General features: G+C 33.0%; 1 protein-coding gene across 8 annotated transcripts in view; it reads right to left on the reverse strand.

The window, feature by feature from the left end:
* Positions 1–22,724, reverse strand: part of PTPN12 (protein tyrosine phosphatase non-receptor type 12) — an 86,588-nt gene that overhangs the window by 23,658 nt on the left and 40,206 nt on the right. For 5 of the 8 annotated variants that reach the window (XM_089917055.1, XM_089917048.1, XM_022554359.2 and 2 more), the window contains 9 exons: positions 21,808–21,884; positions 19,441–19,536; positions 18,623–18,661; positions 15,848–15,919; positions 12,103–12,162; positions 10,150–10,292; positions 7,315–7,381; positions 4,542–4,619; positions 4,343–4,441 (listed from right to left, as the gene is read on the reverse strand). In XM_089917055.1, the coding sequence (XP_089773181.1) occupies positions 4,343–4,441; positions 4,542–4,619; positions 7,315–7,381; positions 10,150–10,292; positions 12,103–12,162; positions 15,848–15,919; positions 18,623–18,661; positions 19,441–19,536; positions 21,808–21,884 (731 nt within the window). The remainder of the gene's footprint in view (positions 1–4,342; positions 4,442–4,541; positions 4,620–7,314; positions 7,382–10,149; positions 10,293–12,102; positions 12,163–15,847; positions 15,920–18,622; positions 18,662–19,440; positions 19,537–21,807; positions 21,885–22,724) is intronic. The other 3 variants (XM_089917052.1, XM_089917051.1, XM_089917054.1) reach the window with 3 other exon arrangements.

Genomic DNA, 22,724 nt, shown 5'->3' on the forward strand with positions numbered 1-22,724 from the left:
CTGATCCTCTTATATGTACAGCTTTTGTCCCCACACTTGTCCTAATGTATACAGCTCTCTTTGGCTGCTTCTATTACCACTTAAAACAATCACCAACTTTTGAAGTTGAAAGGAATTTTAGAAATTAAAGAATCTACTGGAGATTAGGTTCTAGTGTATTCTCTTGTTTAAAGCAGAGCTTGCTAAAGCTATTCTTTTTAAACTTTTGACCACCTTTACCCATTTTGCTAAAGTGTATTAATATTTTTTGTGTATTAATATTTCCACATAACAGCTTTATCAAGGGCCACAAAAGAAAAAAATCAGAACCTAATTATCAAATATATACAAAATAAATATTAAAACAAGGTGCTTTAAAAAAACTTTACATAGGAAAAAAATTCAGAGTTCAGTAATATCACATCTAAAATGTACAACACAAGCATAACAGAAGGACCACAACACAAACTACTGTTGCTGTTAATCACCCTAGAACTGAAAATCCTGGTGTAAACTGGTGGTAGTATCTTTTATATACAACATAAAAAGGCATGTGCGCATACCTTAGAGATGCTTGCTTACTGAGGTGTTTCTAAATCCCAAGTCAAATGCTACTGGATTCCAAAATAAATTTTCTCTTTACATCTTCTACTCTGAGAAGTGATTTTAGTTGTAAATACCTCTAACAAATAACATTTATCATAGAGTCATATTGCTGATTAGCATTTCAAACTAAAATCTCTACAAAAATAATTTTGGGACATAGAGCTTTAAGAGCTTTTTTAAAAGTTCCTTAACTTTACTTCTAAATTAAGTTGTCAGAGAAATAATAAATGGAGATTTATGATTGTTTTTCAGAGCATAGGTTCAGAAAGATAAGTAAGATATTTCAAATCATTTTACTCAACCACACAGCTCTAAGATAATTTTCCCCAAATTTTTAGATCCTACATTTTCTCTAACTGGGATTTATGGTTTCTAACCATATATAAACATATTATAAAAACAGTCATTTATATTTTAAAGTACCTAGAAAATAAGATTTCTTAAGAGGAAAACATTAAAAAGTTATCTAGAATGATACGCTATCTTTTCTCCTATCCACTTGTCCTTCCACGTTTTTATCCATTCATCCATTGAGATATATAGTACCAGACATTATGGTACACAACCTTCGGCAAAATATTTATTCTCATAAAATATAGTTTTTCAGAATGGATTCTATAGAAAATTGTTTTTCCCTTTTGCAAAATAGGAAAAAACATCTTGTACAAATGGCAAATTCAGCAGTCATCATGTCAGCTTTAACAAAACACAAGGACATAATCTAATATTTTAAGTTCAGTTAGCAAGCAAACATGTAGTGTGTGGCTCCTATATAACCAGGCAATGAGATAAGAAAGTAGGATTGAAGTAACCACTATCTGCTATTGGATGCTATTTCACCTAATCTCATATAATGTATGATTTTTCTTGTATTCCTTAGGGATTTGTAAACCTTTGACCTATTAGAAAAAATCTATAACAAAAATGTAACTGTAGTGTGGAGTTCAGGCTAGTAAAAAGGAAGTTTAATTTTATGAATAAAACCTAAAAAAAAGAAAAATCAGGTAATGAGAAAAACGAAGATGAGAGAGTAATGCAATATTTTTCACATTTTTTTGGAAATAAAGATAGTTAAAACCTTCAAAAATACAACATTGAACACTGCCTTAAAATTTTTTTCTAGCAAAGGCAACAAAAGCAAATTTAAGCAAGTGGTATTATATCACACTAAAAAGCTTCTGCATAGCAAAGGAAACCTCAAGAAAATGAAAAGGCAACCTACCAAATGGGAAAAAATATTCGCATATCATGTATCTGATAAGGGGTTAATATCCAAAAAAATATAAGGAACTCATATAATTCAGTAGCCAAAAAAAAAAAAAAAACCCACAAGTCGATTAAAAAGTGAGAAGGCCATTTGAATAGACATTTTTCCAAAAAGACATGCAGATGGCCAACAGGAACATGAAAAGGTGCGCAACATTACTAGCCTTCAGCGAAATGCAAATCAAAACCACAATGAGACCTCACACCTGTCAAAATGGCTATTATCAAAAAGACAAGAAAAAAGTGTTGAAGAGGATGTAAAGAAAAGGGAACCTTTGTCTATTGTTGGTGGAAATGCAAATTGGTGCAGCCACTATACAAAACAGCATGGAGGTTCCTCAAAAAATTAAAAATAGAACTACCATATGATCCAGCAATTCCATTTATGCATATTTATCTGAAGAAAACAAAAACACTAACTCTAACTAAAGATAAAAAACACTAACTAAAGATACATGTACCCCCATGTTCACTGCAGCATCATTTACAACCTAACTGTGCACTGATGAACAGATAAAGAAAATGTGGTATTAAAAAAAAAGAAAATGTAGTGTGTACACACACACACACACGAATATTATTCAGCCATAAAAAAGAATAAAACCTTGCCATTTACAACAACATGAATGGAACTTGAGGGCATTACATCAAGTGAACTAAGTCAGAGAAAAGACAAATGCTGTATGAACTCATATGTGGAATCAAAAAACAAAAAACGGAATTCGTAGATACAGAGAACACATTGGTGCTTGCCGGAGGTGGTGTTGGTGGTGGCGCCCAAAGTGGGTGAAACAGGGTCAAAAGTTGCAAACTTCCAGTTATAAAATAAGTAAGTCACAGGTTATAATGTACAGTTTGGTGACTATAGCTAATAATACTGTATTTTATATTTGAAGATTCCTAAGAGAGTAAATCTTAAAAGTTCTCCCCACAAGAAAAAAGAAATTCTGTAACTATGTATGATGATGGATGTTAACTAGACTTACTGTAGTGATAACTGCACAATATATGCAAATATTGAATCACTATGTTGTACACCTGAAAGTAACATGTTACATGTCAATTATATCTCAATAAAAATTAATTAAAATTTTTTCTAGCTGATTCACTTTGCTGTACAGCAGAAACACAACATTGTAAAGCAACTATACTCCAATAAAAATTAATTAAAAAAAGAAAAAAATTTTCTATACCTTAAAAAATTTTTTTCACTTCTAGAAATACGGAAATGGTATAACTCTGAAGTATAAAAACCTTAACTTTGAAATTAATATTGCATTTATGGAAAAAACCAGAAATATTTTTCAATTAAAGGTTAAAGAAAAAGTAGCCTATTTAGCTTTTTTAAATATTAAAGGAGTCTCAATTTAGATAAAATTATACACAGTAATATAAGCATTCTATATTATAAAATATTTGGCTTCATTGAGCACAGGTTATAACAGGCTTTAGTTAAACTAAAGGGAAAAGAGAGATCATAATATATGAGGCATAGTTGCAAAATGATTTCTATGTTAGCAAAGGAAATAAGAATGAGGTCACATATATGAATCTTAAAAATCTGAAACTATCACCTGTCTAATAAAGGAAATACACTGTCCCAAAAACCCATGGATTAATATTAGATTATTTTAACACACTGAGGTAAGCATTTGGTTAACAAATCTCTCATTTGTAACACCAAGAAATTTCAAATAGTCTTGCAAATTACCAGAACCATACAAAGGGGAAAAAGGAAAACAGTGGTTATAAATTTTGCCACTAATTTCCTCATTTTACTTCAGTTATTGAGGCTAAATTGGTTTATCATGCGATAGTCATCTTAGATTCAATAATAAAGATGTAAAGAAATTCATCCAAAAAAACAGCCTGATACCTTCAAGGATAAGACGATATATAGAGGAAATAAGAGAAATACTTTAAAAAGAGGCAGAAATGAGAACACTGTGAGAAAAGAGTATTTTTTTCAGGTCAAAAGTTTGAATATCCAATAAATTCTAATGCTAAAATGACAGTGAACTAAAACAAGCCCCAAAGGGACCTAATTATGGTCCTATATTTCTACATGATTAAAAAGCACGTACAAAATAATGACAAAGCTTTATATCATCATGACCAAGAACAAAACAAAATTCATGTAGAATCAACTTAGAATTACTTTGGTTGGATGGAAGGGGAGAGAGAAAAATGCAGTTAATTTGTTAAAAGTAATTTACACTTGAAACAATATTGAATTATATAACTTTTGACTGAGATCTACATTCATAACTATATTTTACTTAGAATATTATTTAACTTGTAGTGGAGTCATTATATACCCATCACAATAGAGATTCAAAGAGGAAGAAGGAAAGGAGTTAAAAAATCAAAGTTAAATAAAAATAATAACTGTAACGGATATTCTCAGATAAAACACAAGATGGCAATTAAAAAGCTAAATATCACATCTTGGTTAAAAGATTTCTAAAATTAATAGGTGAAGAATACCTACCACTCCATCAGCAATTTTCTGGGCTCCATGAATTTCATATAGTTGTAGCTGTTTTTCAAACAGTTGGGCGATAGCTCTATGAACAAGCTCATACTGCTCCTATTAGGGAGATGAAATGATAAACAAGGGGAAAGACATTAAAAAAAATAAGAGGGCATTTATAAAAATATAGTTTATAAAGTGAAACAAAAAACTATACCTTAGTTTGTACTGCAGAATGCCTCTGTGTTCTCATTTCTTGTATTAAGTTGAAAACATTAAATTCCTCTGGTATTTTCTAAAACAAAGAATTTAAAACATGAACTGTGGACAACTGTTCAGAAAAAACAGTAAAATAGTCTTCAACTCAGCTTTTCACACAGACCTTATATACGTGCTGGGTAACTGAAAATTTATTGAGCACTATCTATCATGCATCAGAGACTGTGCTTAGTCAAGAACTAATCTTGACACTCAGCACTCAAGCTAGTGAGCTGGATACGTGAACAAATAAATGTCCAGCCAATGTATGGTTGCAGTACAGTGGGAATAAACATGCTGTGACTCACTCTGATGTGTGAGTGAAAAGTGAAATATACATAAGCATGGCGGATTAAATGTATAATCTATTTGGGGAATTGAGAAGCTTGATGTAGATAAAACTGACTAAAAGACTGAAAGAAGGAGAGAAATTCAAAGGAGGAGAAAAGATGAGGCTACTTGGCATCAGACTGCAAACATAATAGAGTCTGAACTCATTCTATAGGCCAGTGTTTCCTGGGCTGGCTACATAATGACCAGCTAAGAGAGCTACATCTCTGGAGACTGTGAAACATCCTAGACAATTCGTTTGTACATCTGGAATTATAACTACTGCAATAGGCAACCATGACATGAGCAGATCTGATATTCAGGTAACTTTTGTAGCAGGGAAGATGACAGAGTGAAAAGGGGAGAAACTGGTGGAGGCTTACTGAAGCAGTCCAAAAAAACAGAAAGGTAGATTTAAGGCACATTTCTGAGGCAGAATTACTAGAACTTGGTGATCAACAAGAATATTTTGGAGTGATAAAGAAGACAGAAGAGTTAAACATGATTTCCAGATTCACTGCTTGGGAGTCTTTATATACACCAGAAGATTTTTATATCATTTCCTAAACTAAGGCTTAAGATTATATTTATGTTATGTCAAACTCAATCAAATGGGGACTGTGTTCAAAATACACAGCTTTTGAAATGACAAGATGTTTGTTTGCTAGTATTCAACCAAATGCCTCTTCCCACCCCAATTTTTTTTTTTTTTTTGTGGTACGCAGGCCTCTCACTGTTGTGGCCTCTCCCGTTGCGGAGCACAGGCTCCGGACGCGCAGGCTCAGCGGCCATGGCTCATGGGCCCAGCCGCTCCGCGGCATGTGGGATCTTCCCGGACCGGGGCACAAACCGGTGTCCCCTGCATCGGCAGGCGGACTCTCAAGCACTGCACCACCAGGGAAGCCCCCCCAATTTTAATCTTTGACTTTTATGTTAAAATGTGTTAAAATCTAGCATTTTTATTCACTTAAAATTTTTCATACGAGTGTTAGGAGATGATTTGTTTAGGGGGAATACAAAAATAAAATTTAACAGAGGGCTTTTTGAAAAACTGTTTAAAATTTAAATACTCCGGGGCTTCCCTGGTGGCACAGTGGTTGGGAGGCCGCCTGCCAATGCAGGGGACACGGGTTCGAGCCCTGGTCCAGGAAGATCCCACATGCCACACAGCAACTAAGCCCGTGCACCACAACTACTGAGCCCGAACTCTAGAGCCCGCAAGCCACAACTACTGAGCCTGTGCTCTAGAGCCCACAAGCCACAACTACTGAAGCCCGCGCGCCTAGAGCCCATGCTTTGCAGCAAGAGAAGCCACTGCAATGAGAAGCCCGCGCACTGCAACGCAGAGCCCCCACTCACTGCAACTAGAGAAAGCCCACATGCAGCGATGAAGACCCAATGAAGCCAAAAGTAAATAAATAAAATAAATAAATTTTAAAAACAATTAAATATTCCCTAAGCAAAAGTGAAAAATGGAACGAAGGCAGGGAAAAAAAGAATAGAAGGAAGAAAGAAGGAAAAAGAAACTACTTTATTATTTCTATTTTATATGACATAGATTGACAAATTCATAGAAACTATAAAGCTATGAAGAATAAAAGCTTCTCCCTAATGTATAGAAAATAAACATACTATAGAACCAGCAAATAAACCAAATCTACATACAATGAGGAGACTTGTGCTTTTCAAATCTGTAATGAGGGCTATGTCTTTATATTCTCCATAGTATTAAACCCAATTTCTTGGAAATAGTACTGGTAGCAACAATAATACCAGGGAAAGTAAGAGAAACAAACACTAAATTTAGCACTTGCTACATGTCACACATACTACTGAGGAACTTTACAAACTTTCTTAAGAACTTATTTAATTCTTTGAGTTATTAACATCATGATTCCCATTTTCAGATAAAGAAATTGTGGCACAATGAGATTAAGTAAATCGACCAAGATCCCACAGCTAGTAAATGAGAGAGCCAGAGTTTTAATTTGGGAAGTTTGGCTGCAGTTATTAGCATTCTTAACCACCATACTATATAATGTTTCCAGTTAGGCATAAATATTTACTGAATTGATTATACTTATACATAGGATAAATATAAAAGGCAACAAGAGTGCTGTATTTGGAAAAGTCAATGCAGAGTTTACAGGCCTAATGTAGGTATTAATTCATCCAGAACAAATGGATGACAATATGTTTATCTTGCTGCCCAGTGTATTACCTCAAGGTAATATGCATCATTTATACCTTTCACTGCCTTTATCTCTTACAGAGCAAAGCCACTTCTAAAAAAGTAACATATGTATAACAAAACATATGCTATAATTTACTGCAATTAATTATCAAGTTTGAAAATCATAACAGATCAACTAGATATAATGATACATAAAAATTATTCTTACCCCAGCTTTTAGTAAATTCCACGTATAATCTATGGCACAAATGGCACCTGTTCTTCCACAGCCTGCACTATAGATATAAAATTTGAAAAAACAATTTGATTTTTGTGATAAAAGAACCGTTAAATACATGTGGGTGGACATGTTAATATTCAGAAGCAAAAAATCATTTAAGAAATCTGACAAAATTCTACTTATTTAGTAAACAAACTACAACTTAAAGAGTGTGCACGGCAAACATCCTTAACATTAAGATTTATATCTTGTTTTCATTTAATTTAAGGAACTTCCAAAAGTAACTCACAGAATACCTAGAAGCCTTCACTTTGAAAGTCTGTCTACCTCAGAAAACCTTGTCTAGCTAACAAAATACCTTGCAGATATAAATTTATACTATGTTCTAGATGGCTCTGGTGCTTTAGAGTAGAGGAGAAAACTACATCATTTCAATTGCAAAAGGTACAGGAAAGACGAAGAATGCTACAAGCCCTAGAAACTGGTTTGAACACCAGCAGTGATTTCACCAAAGAAACAAAAGCCACTAATGCTCTCTAATCTCCTGAAGAACTAATAGAACCTGGAGAATGTAAAGTAAAATACCACAGGTTAGTTATTTTAAAATATGACAGAAATACTTTAAAGCAACTGATTTTCAGCTAGAGGGAGGCATATGCACTTAAGGATTGAGAATCACTATGAGTAATTAAAGATGTTACTGACATCACTAGAATAATTTTAGGCAGAAAAAAGTTGGGCAGCACTTTAATGTGTATTTTGAAACTTTTAGAAGTAACAGTAGTTTGTTAAACATGTAATCTAAGAATTCCTGATAAAGTACATTATAAGCAACTTAGTATGGTTTTTAAAAAGGTCTTAACAATAAACATTAATAATATTAATTTTAAACCACTGATATATTTGTCAATTCCACACATCAGAATGTTTCTAAAATTTTGGAGTTAACAGTTACTAGGGCTAAATGACATATATTTAAAACTTGATGGTTAAAAGTGTGATATTACAGAGACACAGAAAACCAGATCAATGAACACAACAGAAAATTCAGAAACAGATTTGAGTATATTCAAGTATTTATTACATAATGGTGGATTCTCCAATTAAAGCGGAAAGACTAGACCATTCAATAAATAGTACAGGGAAAGTTAAAGCAAAAATTAGATTCTTACCCTTTATCTTAATCACAGAAATATTCCAGATGCATTAAAAATATAATGTTTAAAAAAACCTACAAGTGTATTTTTACGCACTACTGTGTTAGGGGAGGACTTTCTAAGCATATGTCAATGTACACAAGTCGTTAATGAAGATATTCACAATTATGTATGGTAAAACACAGGCAGAATAAAAACCATGAAAAACCAGAGCACTTACAACATGACTACACATTAACATCTTCAACATATAAAGATATATAAAGAATTCATAACATACAATTACTGAGATGAAAATCACTGGCAAAGTAAACAAACAAGCAATTCACAAAAGAATATAAATGACCAAGAAAAAAAAAAGCTTGCCTGTCACACTGACACTGAAACAAAAAGATAAAAGTATTGGGAAAAATATGGGGAAATGGGCATTCCCACAAACAAACCAGCAGTGGTATGCTTAATTATAATGAGCATCGAATTTATGGATAACAAATTTTTAAATATATACTAAAGGTATGAAAAGGTTCATGTCCTTTAACTTAGAAATCCCACTTTTAGATATCTATTCTAATGAATTACAGATGTGTTCAACGATTTCACCATAAGATTGGCCACTGGATATTTAAATTGTTGTTTAAAATAGCTGAAAATGAATGGGGTAATAAATGAAATGCCAAGAAATGGAGGTTAAATATAAAATACAGTGCAGTCATAATGTATTCCAGAAGAAAATTTATATGACTTAGAAAGATGTACATAATATATGAAATGGGGAAACATTCTTAAAAAAAAATACTATACACACATTGAAAGCACATACACTAAAATTTTAACAGTGGTCATCTCTAGTGGGATTGTGAGTGACTCCTTCCTTTTATGTTTGTGCTATCTAAGTCACTACAGTTACCATACTATTTTGGTTCAAAACTATTAAATGATCAATTTACTTTTTAAAGGAAAATCTTCCTATCAAATTGGATTTATGAACTATGTACATTGACTGGACAATATTAATAGAACAGGAAATAATTTCAACTAACTTGTAAAGAAGTTAAGCCAAAGCAATTTCTTTATCTTTTAATTCTATAATTAAATAGATCTTTTTAACCAGTTAACTACTTAATTAAAAAGTCAACTAACCACAGAATTAACTACAGAAAAATAATTTTAATTAACCAGATTGTTAACTTATTCCCACATCTCCATCAGCAAGCCACCTTTCTGGCCCATAAATAAAAAGAAGCCCTTTCACTTCACTAATATAAGGCATCACAATCCAACCAAATGGCTAAGAAAACTATCTTTGGTGTTCCATCTCCACTAATATCTTAACTATTTAATTAACCAGTAAATCTCTGAGTCTGAAAAATTTCATTTATTGATGCTTTTTATAACAAATGTGAATGAGATATAAGCCACTTAAAAAGATAAACTGTAGTTTTATAAGTACTATGGTTTTAAATTTTTTAGAAGCATTGAACGTAAAATAAAAATTAAGAGAAGAAAAGCTGCCTCAGGATTCAAATAGCTTTTACTATTTGGAAACCCATATAATGACCTATCTAATGAAATTCCAAAATTTAGGTTTCAAAATATCATACATTACCCATATTATAATGCCACCTATATTTCAAAGTATTTAAATATTTAGAAAATTCTTCTGTACCTGCAATGAATACAAATAGGCACATCTTCATGTTCTTGGTATTTCCTCATTAAGCTTATCATGTCCAGAATAGAATCAAATGATGAGGGAACATCATGGTCTGGCCAGTTCACATAATGAAACTGATATAGCCTACGAGATTCCTTCAAGAATAACAGAAATTCAGCCATTATGAAAATACACTTGCAAATTTTAAAGCATACAGAAAAGCTGCAAATCTCACTTTCCTGCCATTTCTAAGAGATGTAATTCATATTTAGCACTTCCTTAAAAAAAGACAGCCTACATTCATCACGTATAAAGAATTGATCTAAGGGCTTCACATGTAACAATTTACTTAATCCCCATGTAACACCATGGGGAAGGTATTGTTAATACTATCCTCATTTTATAGGTAAGGAAATTGAGACAGAAAGAATAACATGCACAATGTTTCACAGCAAGTGACAGATATGGGATCTGAAAGCAGGCAGTCTTACTTCCTAAACCTACACTTTAACCATTATACTATGTATACTACTTAATTAATCTACAGTATTAAATGGATGAGCAATATACTATAAGCATTGTTTTAGAATCTATTGTAATCAGAAGACTAATAGACTATTTAAATCAAAAAGAAAATTAGAAACGAACTTGTCCAAACCCAAACCTACTCAAATTATGGTGTGGGCTGCCACCCATCTCCCTACCCTTTCAAGGGATCTGTGAGTTTCACACTATTTTTATAATAATACTAAGGTGTTATTTGCCATTTTCATTCTCATTCTCTCATGAGTGTCCAGCAGAGTCTTCTCAAGGCTATATGATTTAGGATGATGTCATCACTTGGAAAGGTAATGGAATGTCTGCTTGTATATTCATGCTTTTAAAAAAACTTCTCAGTTTTAATTTCAAATATAGTAAATATTAAAAGATATAACCCACAGAAACAAGAGCTCTTTGGAATCTTCAACAGTTTTTAAGAATGTAAGAGTCCTGACATCAGAATGTTTTGAGAATGGCTATTCTGGTGTTTAATAGAAAGAGCACCACTTGGAATTCAGGTAAAACTGTATTCAAATTCTACTTCTGCCATTAACTGAATAACTTCAGGTAAGCTACCTAACTTCTCAAAGATTCCTTATCTTCATCTATGGGCAACAGAGATAACAGTACCTACCACTATGAAGCTAGGAGGATTGAAATGCCTGATACAATACCGAAATTCAGTAAGGTATCTATAATTAATATTATAGATTAAAAAATAGCAGCCAAATGGTAATAATTGACTCAACTAAAGGGAAATGATTAGTCAGGTCAGGGGTTGCTAAGAGTACTGGAACCATGTCTACTTATAAACAGGAAGGAGTTGTTAAGTATGCTTACAATGCACTGTTTGGGGAAGAATGATGAGCATCATGGCCAAGCTTAATTACTTATAGTGATTTAAAATTTAAGATAATAAAAACAGAGAAATTGAGGAAGAATTGATAGGCATTTTCTAATGTCTATCAGATTTTTCTTTGATTCCTTCCTGGAGAAATTATCATTTTATATAGCTCTGAAACTGAAGTCATGGGCCTCCAGTGAAAACAAGTTATATCTAAATGAAGACTTAGCGTTAATAGTGGCTTGTCTCTTTCTAAAAAATTGTAAACTAGTAAAAGTGGGTAATAATTATGTAAATAATACTATAATCTGTTTACTGCAATAGAGGAAAAATGTTTGCAGCAGAGAAACCAACTATTCCAAATACGGTAAATTTATTTTAGGGAAAGTTGTTCTAAGTAATTATATTAACTTTAATTGATAAAACATAAGGCTCAAAATGTAACTAATGTAAATGTAACTATATAAATAAAAAAATCAACAAACCTCCTTAACTATGTAAGGTAAGACAGTGTACTATTTATATATATCCTCTCTTTAAAAACTATCCTTAGAAACTATCTCTAAATGGAAAATACTTACATTTTGAAATTCAAGTAAGAGTGTCCTAATGAAGTAGTCTGTTCTTGCTTGTTCAGCTTCCTAAGTAAAGGGAAACGATTGTGAGTCAGTAGAACATTAAAACAAAAACATACACACCAAAACAAACAATAACCTCATATTTAAAGTCCACAATATGCAATTAATCTTTAAAATTCCAGGTATGCCTGATAATTATAAAAACAACAATTCTAGAAGTCATCAATTTGTTTATCTAGGTTTGTTTTATTTATTTATTTGTTTGTTTATTTATTTATTTATAAACAGAAGTGTCTGTTAACCAATTACTTAGCTAGAAGTCTATCATCCAACAAAATATTTGCAGAGTGACAACCATCCCCAGAATCATGTAACAGAAATAACACCTACAAACAAAATGTCACTCCTTAGTACCTACAAACATCTTCAACCATTTTATCTTTCCATTAAGCTTGATTTTCTCTACCTAACACTCAACTCTGAATTAACTGGATTCCTAATGTGGAAGGAAAAGGATGCACTCACAAAATCCCAAATTATTATTTTGGTTGATGACAACATAATCATTTTAAAAGTCTCTTACTATCATTTGTCAATATATTAGAAAGCTAACTATTCTTTTTGCTTTTTTAATTAAAACTACAGACAGGGTAGGACAGCGATTGTCAAGAACAACAGGGTATGCTGCTTTATTAATTTAAAAAAATTCAGTATTATTCCTGCTCTAATTTTTTAAACCATAGTAATTTATTTTGAAGTTTTCAAATAACATTGCAGGGGGACTTCCCTGGTGGTCCGATGGGTAAGACTCCACGCTCCCAATGCAGGGGGCCCGGGTTCGATCCCTGGTCAGGGAACTAGATCCCGCATGCATGCTGCAGCTAAGAAGTCTGCATGCCACAACTAAGAAGCCTGCATGATGCAATGAAGGTCCCACGTGCCTCAACTAAGACCTGGCACAGCCAGAATAAATAAATATATATTTTTAAAATAACATTAAGAGGAAAGTATGTTTTTATTTTCATCATAACAGAGTACAAATGAAAATATTGGTCCAAGACTTAACCTTTTCTCGCCTATAAAAGGTGAGATAAATACTTCTGGCTTTGTGGGCCATAAAGTCTCTGTCTACTTTATGTTGCTGTTATGATAGGCAAATATATAAATTAATGGGTGTGGTTGTACTCCAATAAAACTTCACTCATAAAACAGGCAATGAGCTGGACTGACCCATGGACAGTGTGCTGCTATCTGATCTAAGTGGTTACACACAGCAACATGCTACTGAGCTCCAGCCTGCCCATTCCCCACTGTTCACCAACACTTTACCCTCCTTCTCATCCCCAAACCAAGAGAGCTCCTGATACTGTCCTGTCTCAGTCTCAAAAACTCTGATTGCCAAGTATAGTCAAGTCACGTACTATGGTTATTTTCACTACCTTGCTTTCTACTTATAAATTTGATTTTTTGTTTGCAACAGTGATAACGAATCCTGAGTTGTCTGAAACAACCACATGCCATGCCATACAAGTTACTTTCCATTTTGAAAGAAAAATTTTGCTTCTTCAGCATGGATTAATTCCATCATTGACAAATCAAACCAGCTGTTACGAATCAAATCAAACCTCTTATCAAGAGGACTTTTAAAAATTACCTTTTAGTGCAACTGAAAAACCAACCCAAAAAGTCAATTCATCTTTTCCAAATTATAAACTATTTCTTACTTTTCTCTATTCATTATTATAAGCTGTTTACTATTTCTGATCCCCGACTGTTAAAAAATTTTAAGTTGTTTTGTTGTTGACTATTAATCACTATATGTGGTCACTTGAACTGACATTCATTACAATTATCTTATTACATTTAAATTTACAAATGTTCAACACAACCATGCTGCACAGAACTAGGTTTCCTGGACTGTCCAGGGACTTAATATTGTAGAATACTTTCTGAACTGGTGAGGGGGTAGTGTTCCCTCACTGGAGTACAATATGGTTATGTATTGGTTTTTATTCATTCCAAACAATAAAAAATGCAGTAGGATTTTTAAATTTTTTAAATTTAATCCACAAACAGTTAATTCTAACTAGGACTTTAGAGTATTGACTATACTTTAAATCCAGGCCATTTAACTAGGAGTTACAGTTAACATTACAAAAATCACACTGTATTTATAAAGGAGACTGTGTAAAACAGCCTGAGTCCTTTTCTGCATAAACCTAGAAAGCACTAAATTTCTGGTAGCATCAGAGGAATTCATAAGTCCTAAGTACAAATAAGTCATAAAATTAAGGACTTGAATTCACCAATGACGAGTAAAATCATAGAAATTATATTTCATTTAACCATGGAAAACAAAGTCAAAAACAAGCAATTACGAGATGGGTAATGTAATGGTTAATTTTATGTGTCAACCTGGCTGGGCCATGGTGTGCTCAGATACTTGGTCATTCGTTATTCTTGGTGTTCCTGTGAGGGAGTTTTGGGGTGAGATTAACATTTAAATCCGTGGACTTTGAGTAGTGCAGACAGCTCTCTCTAAGGTGGCTGGCCCTCATCCAATCAGTTAAGGCTTGAATAGAAAAAAAGGACCAGCCTCCTCCAAGTCAGAGAATTCTCCAGGAGACTGCTTTCATGTGTAACATTAGCTCTTCTTGGTTCTACAGCAGACCGTCTTTGGACTGGAGCTGAACATCAGTTTGCCTGGGTCTCAGCCTGCCCACCTTCGGATTAGAACTATTTTATCAGCTCTCGGTCTCCAGGCTGCTGCTCTTCAGCGTGAAACTGAAGCATCAGCTCCTCGTGGGTCTCCAGCTTGCCCACCCTCCCCTGCAGATTTTGTACTTGCCAGTCTCCATAATCATGTGAGCCAATTCCTTATGATAAACCTCTTTCTCTCTATATATAAACATCCTACTGCTTCTGTTTCTCTGGAAAACCGTGACTAATATAGGGAAGTTATTTAATTTTCATGTATGTTTAATCATCGTATTTTGAGTTGAGTAAATAAGACAGTATATTTCTTTCAAGTGATTAAAAAAGACACCTTCATGTGTAACCCAAAGCAAATTGTTGGTTCTATTCTAAAGCTTATATTTTACTTCTTTTTTGTTGTTCCTTCACTGTTTTTGTTTTTTAATTCATTTTCTCAGATTTGTGTTGTTAGTTTTAGAACTTGAATTTAATTCACTTCCACAGCTCATCAAATAGGTATATATTTTAAGTTTCGTATCAAGTTTTCTGCCATAAAAGATCAACCTCTACTTTCAGGATGGAAGTTCTCAAACCCATCTTTGTACATAATTATAACAATTCTGGGGAGAATAACATAGATATGAAAGATTAACATAATAAACTATACTTCAGTAATCAAGGATCTTTCTTATTTGTTGAATTTGAAACTAATACTTTATACCACTTTTCAAATAGATCACTCAAAGCAGTTATTCGTTTATTCTTAGATACATAACACTTATGATCAACTTATATACAAAGAATAACACAGAATTAACAAAATAAGGTACAAGGAAATTATACGTTTATGAAAAGTCATTCTCAAAGCTTCTTAGTTTAAAAGCAGTATAAAAACAAACATTATTATTAATGTTTGTTTATTAAGTGTAGATTTACATTAAAACATTGAAGGCGTGGCTTATATAAAACCAGGTTCATACCATATTATAATTTAATTATCAGTCGAACATACTCATTACCTGATTAAATAATGTATATAAAAATAGGTACTTACACAAGAAATTTTAAATGGTGCGAATGTTATAGGGTCTTCTCCATACAAAGGCCAATAGCGCTCACATTTTTTCTGTTTTCCAAAAAAAAGTTAGTAAATAATTGATCATTTGTTTTACTTGAACTTTAACAAATATTTTGCGTTCAGGTTGTTCTTCCTTCCCAGAAAACAGAAAAACTGCCATCAATAGGCAAGGAGCTAGGAGCTCTCAGACTTACCCAACTAACCATAAAGGTGGGCTACCATGACCTCTCCAAGATTATTAGTCATAAGAACCTTATTAACATAAGTGTATAAACTGTTCATTGCTACCGGCTTGGTATATAGAGTAGACTCCAAAGATCCTCCTCTAGAAAAGAAAAATTGCTTAAAAAAAAAGTGCCTGGCACAAGGAGGTCCATTCAGTATAAAAAGTTGCCAGGCAAGTTTTAATGCTTGTAAAATGACAATCTCTATAATAACTGGCTGAATTCTTGTTAAGTGTAAAATCTGTGGCATCGTGGAAAGAGCACTCCACTTGGTATCCGAAGAATTTTGCAAGTAGCAATTTTACTGTTTGGTTGACCTTTAGTTCCTTTACCTGTAAAAATGGGAATAATAATCCTTATCTTATATGATTGCTTCAAGTACTAAATAAGAGTTTATTTCAAATGTTCCACTGGTGGAACGCGATACAAGAATAATGTATTATTTAAACTATCCACTTTTGAGATTCTAGGAAGTATAATCGAACAGTTTCCCCTTTTACTTTCCCATTTTAAACAGGTATAGAAATAGTAGAATATTCAATTTTCACTGGTTTGTAATATCAAGCCCCATCATTTTAGAAACTTAGGTAAGTGAATGAAAGCCTAACTTTACAGAAGATCCAGTGATTCTGATGCAAGAAATGATGCAATTTTACCAAGACCCAATAAAATGAAACCCTTTAAGTGACAATTTAGCTTAAAATAAACCTTTGGCATGGGGAATACATCAGTTCTTACTAAATTCTCATAGTTCCATATATAGTAAGTGGACCTGTTACCTATAGGCTAGAATTAACTGTAAGCTGACAATACTGCTCTCAGGTCAACAAAGTAGAACTGCCTAGTATGTCAGTTTAGCTTAGAGTAAATACTATTAATATTTTAGAAGCCTTAGAGCCACAAACTTCATTTCCCAGTAGAAGTTTATAGAAAATGATAAAATTAAATTATATTGAAGGAGTTTTTTTTCTTGTTGTTTTGCCTAGTAAAGTTTTAACATCTTGAAACAGAAAACAAATTTATAGAAGATTAACTTAGTAAGAATGAAAGCTTGTGACTAACATGCCCCTCATTCAGAAGAGCAATAACTGAGTAATGATTATATTGGTATTTATATTTCAGGTATGAACTAATTACAAGTGATATCAAAAATGTGTTAAACATCATATATACATAATCTATAATAATTTATCATTCGTTTCAGAGATGAGGAAGCTGAAGCTCAGAGGGGACAGTTCAATGTACCATGCTCCAAATGCTAGTAAAGTGTAGGTCTGTTTGATTTTATTACCTGTGCTCTTTTCATTAGGTCACATTCTAAGTCAAAGTCAAGGTTATCAAATAAATTCATAGCCCTAACTGACAAAACAACAAAACTGACTATTAACAAAACACTATGAATCAAAAAAACATTAGCTTCAAAAATTTCTGCATGCAATACAACTTAAGTTTTCAAGTATTATTACTGATATACAGTGTGAGCCTATTAATAGGATGAAGAGAAACAAAGCCTAAATCTTAAAAGTAACGGTAAAAAAATTAGGAAGGTGAAATTTAAATTTCCTAACACCACTGATTAATAGTAATGGTACTGAAGTACATACTGACGATACTTAAACAGATAACTTAATTACTTAACAGTTTGTACTGTAATTATAATTACTTTCTCAGTTTATTTTCTAATCTTAGACTGTTCATTTTCTGTCCAATATTGCTAATACTTCCACTATTTGTAAATGATATGGTTGAGCGGAATGACAAAAATTACTAGTAAAAATAAAGTTTTCCAATGATTTATACATCATAACATCTCACATAACTGAAAGATGTATTATCTTGTTTTATGCAACATATCCTTTACTGAAATTTTTCATAATAAGTTTTACAACTTAAAAGTGACTTTTTACTTTAACTAATGAACTACCTTTGTATAAGGAGACTTCAAATCATCACATAATTTGTTTGATTTGTTTCTCACATTTATAGAAGCCCACACTTAAAAATGAAGACTTAAGAATTGATGCTGCAGGAGATCACAATGGTTTTGAAACTAATTTCACGTGGACAGAGTTTTTACCAATGTTAAAATTTTCAGATTAAGGAATTTTCTTCTCTTTGGAGATAACATTACAAAAATGTAGTGGTATTGGCAGACAGAAATCAGAATATTCAAGTTGTAAATTGATGAAAATTAATCAGAATTACTGAATTCATTTTTATTGCTCAATTTTATTCGATCCATAAAAAGTGTTCTACTTACACCACCATTAAATATTTGAAGACTACTAAGTAACAGAACAAAATGTATTAAATGTATTAATAAAATGTAAAAGTTTATGTGCTTGGGGATTATTTGGCTCCTTTTGATGAAATAAAAGCAACTGCAGAACACAAAAAAAGAAAAGAAGTAACTATTTTAAAAACTAGGGCTAAGAGTATAATAAAAGACCAGGAATATATATCCCTAGAAATGAAGTAATAAAAAGAATACTCCACAATTATTTTAAGTGTTAATAGTTATACATACCCTTCCCATCTCAAATTCACGACAGGCCATTACAATGATCTAAAAAGAAGTAGGGGTGGGATGAGATAAAGAATATATCAGTTAAAACACAATTTTGTTTTTTCAATAAAATATACATTTCAAGAATTCTTTTTTATTCTGAGCAAAAGTATGCCTGGACTGTCAGAAAAAAAAAAGTAGGCTGAGTTAAAGAAATGATCAAAATCATTCCTTCGAAGTAAAGGGCTAACTAACTAAATATCAACAAATTAAATTGGCTTCAAATAACATGATGTATTTGATTTGAATTAAATTTTTTGAAGCTTATAGACTTATTTCTGTCTTTTGACATAATATTAAAATAACGCATTCAGGATATTTACCCAATAAAATAGCAATAATTTACATACATTTAATAAAATTATCAAGGTTGAAGGTGTTTAACTGTCTTTGATCATAAAGGTTATTACATTTGCTTACCCATCCCAACATTTTATAATGTAATATTTCAAACATACAGCGAAGTTGAAATAATTTTACAGTAAACTCTGTATAGGCACCATCTATTCTCTACCATTAACATTTCATAATAATTGTTTTTATCACATAGTTCTCCCTCCACTCATCTATCAGTCTATCTTATTTGGTAGTTGTCTTACTAGTACTGACACAGGACAAGATTCAAAGTATTATCACACCCTATTCTTGAAATATTTCAACAAGTTTGTCAAAATTTAATGAGAAATCCTAGCCATCAGTTGCTGTCTTTTTAATAAACATTAGCTATGATTAACATATCATTATGGCTCAAAAGTCATGTCATTACATGTAATACTTACTACAACATTGTACTCCCATATCATCCTCCAAAAATCTATTACTGTATTTGCTAAAGGTCCTTGGGTTGCCACATATGCTTTTGGCCCATAAACACCCTAAAAGGGTTAAAAGCAAATTTCATATTTATTATGATTAACAAAAATATTTCCTTACCTAAATTTTAAGTTTTCAAATTTTATTAGTAATACTGCTGTTTTCACCTAAATCATTCCCAAATAATTTTTCTTTAATAGTACGTAAAAGCATGGCGAAATATATTTCACTTCAGCTTCTGATGAAATGTTACTGCTTTTGAGTAATTATTAGACATGGTGCACAGAATTCATAATTAAACCTCCTTGTGCTAATTTTAAAATTATTAGTTACCTAGGAATTAAAAACAAAAGGCTTAGTACCTAGGCAACAAAGCTAACTCTAGCAGAAACATAAAAGCATGCATCAATTCTAAAAGATAATACTGGAATAGCTAACTTCTTTCTTACCTAGATTCTTCCATAACTACCTTTAGTTACTTATTCAACTTAAAGTTTTTTAAGCACCTACTATGTATACTCTAATAGTAAACCCAAGAATATATCAAACAAAATAGTGGACTAAAATACTAAACCAGCACATAATTGAATCATACAGTGAGTCAGTGTTATTAAGTGCAATTAAAACCTAGAACTTTTAACAGATGTCCTTATTAAAGAACATAAACATCAATAATATCTGAAAGAACGAACTACCTACGTGTTAATTTTTGTTTAACCTATTAGTTTTGGGTTTTGCCATAACTGTAGTAAAATTGACTTTTTAGTAAAAACAGCTTTTATTTGAAACCATGATTGTTCAATGTTGACATAGATATTAATTTTACCATATAACTCTTACCACCTTAATATTTTTCTCAACAAAATATTATATTAAGATACGTATAGGGGCTTCCCTGGTGGCTCAGTGGTTAAGAATCTGCCTGCCAGTGCAGGGGACACGGGTTCGAGCCCTGGTCCAGGAAGATCCCACATGCCGTGGAACAACTAAACCAGTGTGCCACAACTACTGAGCCTGCGCTCTAGAGCCTGCGAGCCACAACTACTGAACCTGCATGCCACAACTACTGAAGCCCGAGTGCCTAGAGCCCAGGCTCCACAACAAGAGAAGCCACCATAATGAGAAGCCCGTGCGTCGCAATGAAGGGTAGCCCCCACTCGCCACAACTAGAGAAAGCCCACACAGCAATGAAGACCCAACACAGCCAAAAATAAATAAATAAATTATTTAATTAAAAAAAAGAAAAAGAACCTTAAAAAATGTATAAATACCATATATAAAATAATTGAAATTATACTGCCATATAACCAGAAGGATTCAAAAGCACAGAATAACTAACAGAACAAAACAGTCTTTTATTTACTCAAGTAGCAGTTTGAATCTCTCTCTCTCTGCTGATAAATATGTTAAAAACTTGACTGCTTTTGATCAGCGTATCCAAAAAAGGTTATCTATAAAGACTATATTTAATCTTGCATTTCAGCTGTCACTTGGAACTTAGTGACAATTGCCAAAAGTTTTTAATCTAAGTTTATATTCTGTAATTTTAAATCAGTATTACCCAGTAATTCCAGCCCTGGTAATTTATTCTAAGAAATTATTCAAAAGAATAACAATGTTCAGGGCTTCCCTGGTGGTACAGCGGTTAAGAATCCACCTGCCTAATGCAGGGGACACAGGTTCGAGCCCTGGTCCAGGAAGATCCCACATGCCATGGAGCAACTAAGCCCATGTACCACAACTACTGAGCCTGCGCTCTAGAACCCGAACACCACAACTACTGAGCCTGCGTGCCCAGAGCCCGTGCTCCACAACGAGAGAAGGCACCGCAATGAGAAGCCCATGCACCGCAACGCAGAGTAGCCGCAACTAGAGAAAACCCGTGGGCAACAATGAAGACCCAACACAGCCAAAAATAAATAAATAAAATAAATTAATTAAAAAAAGAAAAACAATGTTCACTACAATAATGCCATCAAGAAAAACTGGAAACAACCTATACGGTTCAACAACAGAAATGACCATGTACATTTGTGTACCTAAACTCAAGGGGACAAACAAGATTTAGCAATCAGTAAGGTGTTTATAAGTCTTCAATGTAAAAGAAGAAACAAAAATAGAAAAACTTTATCTCCACTGTCATAAAACCAAGCAAAACTCTTTATGAATAAGGAAGCTAGAAGGAAAGCCCATAAAAATACGTCATGGCTGTGCTTTTAATTTTATTTCTTTTACTGTTGGTATCATGTTAGGCAATTTTAAAATTTTTAATAAAATTAGTATGTAGGAAGACATTAAATATGGCAGAGTTGATACTTAAAGTTAATACCTACCTTAATAAAATTTGCATTGATATAGTCTGAATCTTGAGAAGGAGTCTTTAAAGTCAACTTAACTCGGCTGTGATCAACTACAAGAAAAAATAAAGGATTTCATAAATTATGTCCCATTGGCAAACAGGGTTTTTTTCTAACAAACCATAAACAAGATTAAATAAATAACTAAAATTATTTATTTTAAAAAACAATGAATGGGACTTCCCTGGTGGCACAGTAGTTAAGAATCTGCCTGCCAATGCAGGGGACACAGGTTCAAGCCCTGGTCCGGGAAGATCCCACATGCCGCAGAGCAACGAAGCCCATGCGCCACAACTACTAAGCCTATGCTCTAGAGCCCACGAGCCACAATTACTGAGCCCGTGCTCCACAACTACTGAAGCTCATGCGCCTAGAGCCTGTGCTCCGCAACAAGAGAAGCCTCAGCAATGAGAAGCCAGTGCACCGCAACGAAGAGGAGCCCTGGCTCGCCACAACTAGAGAAAGCCCGAGCGCAGCAACAAAGATCCAACACAGCCAAAAATAAATGAATAAATTAAAAAAAAAAAAAAAATGAATGAAAAGTGACTCTAGGTACCAGCAGGCTAATTTCTAACATCATATTGACAGGAAGTCTGATTGTAATGCTGTGTTTTAAAGTTGGAATCAGAATAAATCTCAGGAGCTCTTTTAAAATACAAATTCCTGGGCATCGTCCTAGATTTACTATACAAGAGTCTGAGGTTTAAGTGTCTACAGTTTTTAACAAGCATACTAGGTGATGAACACTAACCATTTATACACAAATACATTTGACAAAGTTCTTGTAAGGAAATATAACTTTCATATTTCACAAGAAATTAGGAAAATTAAGTAAACTGTGACAAATAAATGAATTAAGATGATGTATGAAAAGTGCTCAATACTGCACTTCA

This window comes from Delphinapterus leucas, chromosome 9 (assembly GCF_059928025.1).
Source record: "Delphinapterus leucas isolate spDelLeu-1000000601 "Yukka" chromosome 9, BTC_Dleu_Yukka2, whole genome shotgun sequence".
Lineage (NCBI taxonomy): Eukaryota > Metazoa > Chordata > Mammalia > Artiodactyla > Monodontidae > Delphinapterus > Delphinapterus leucas.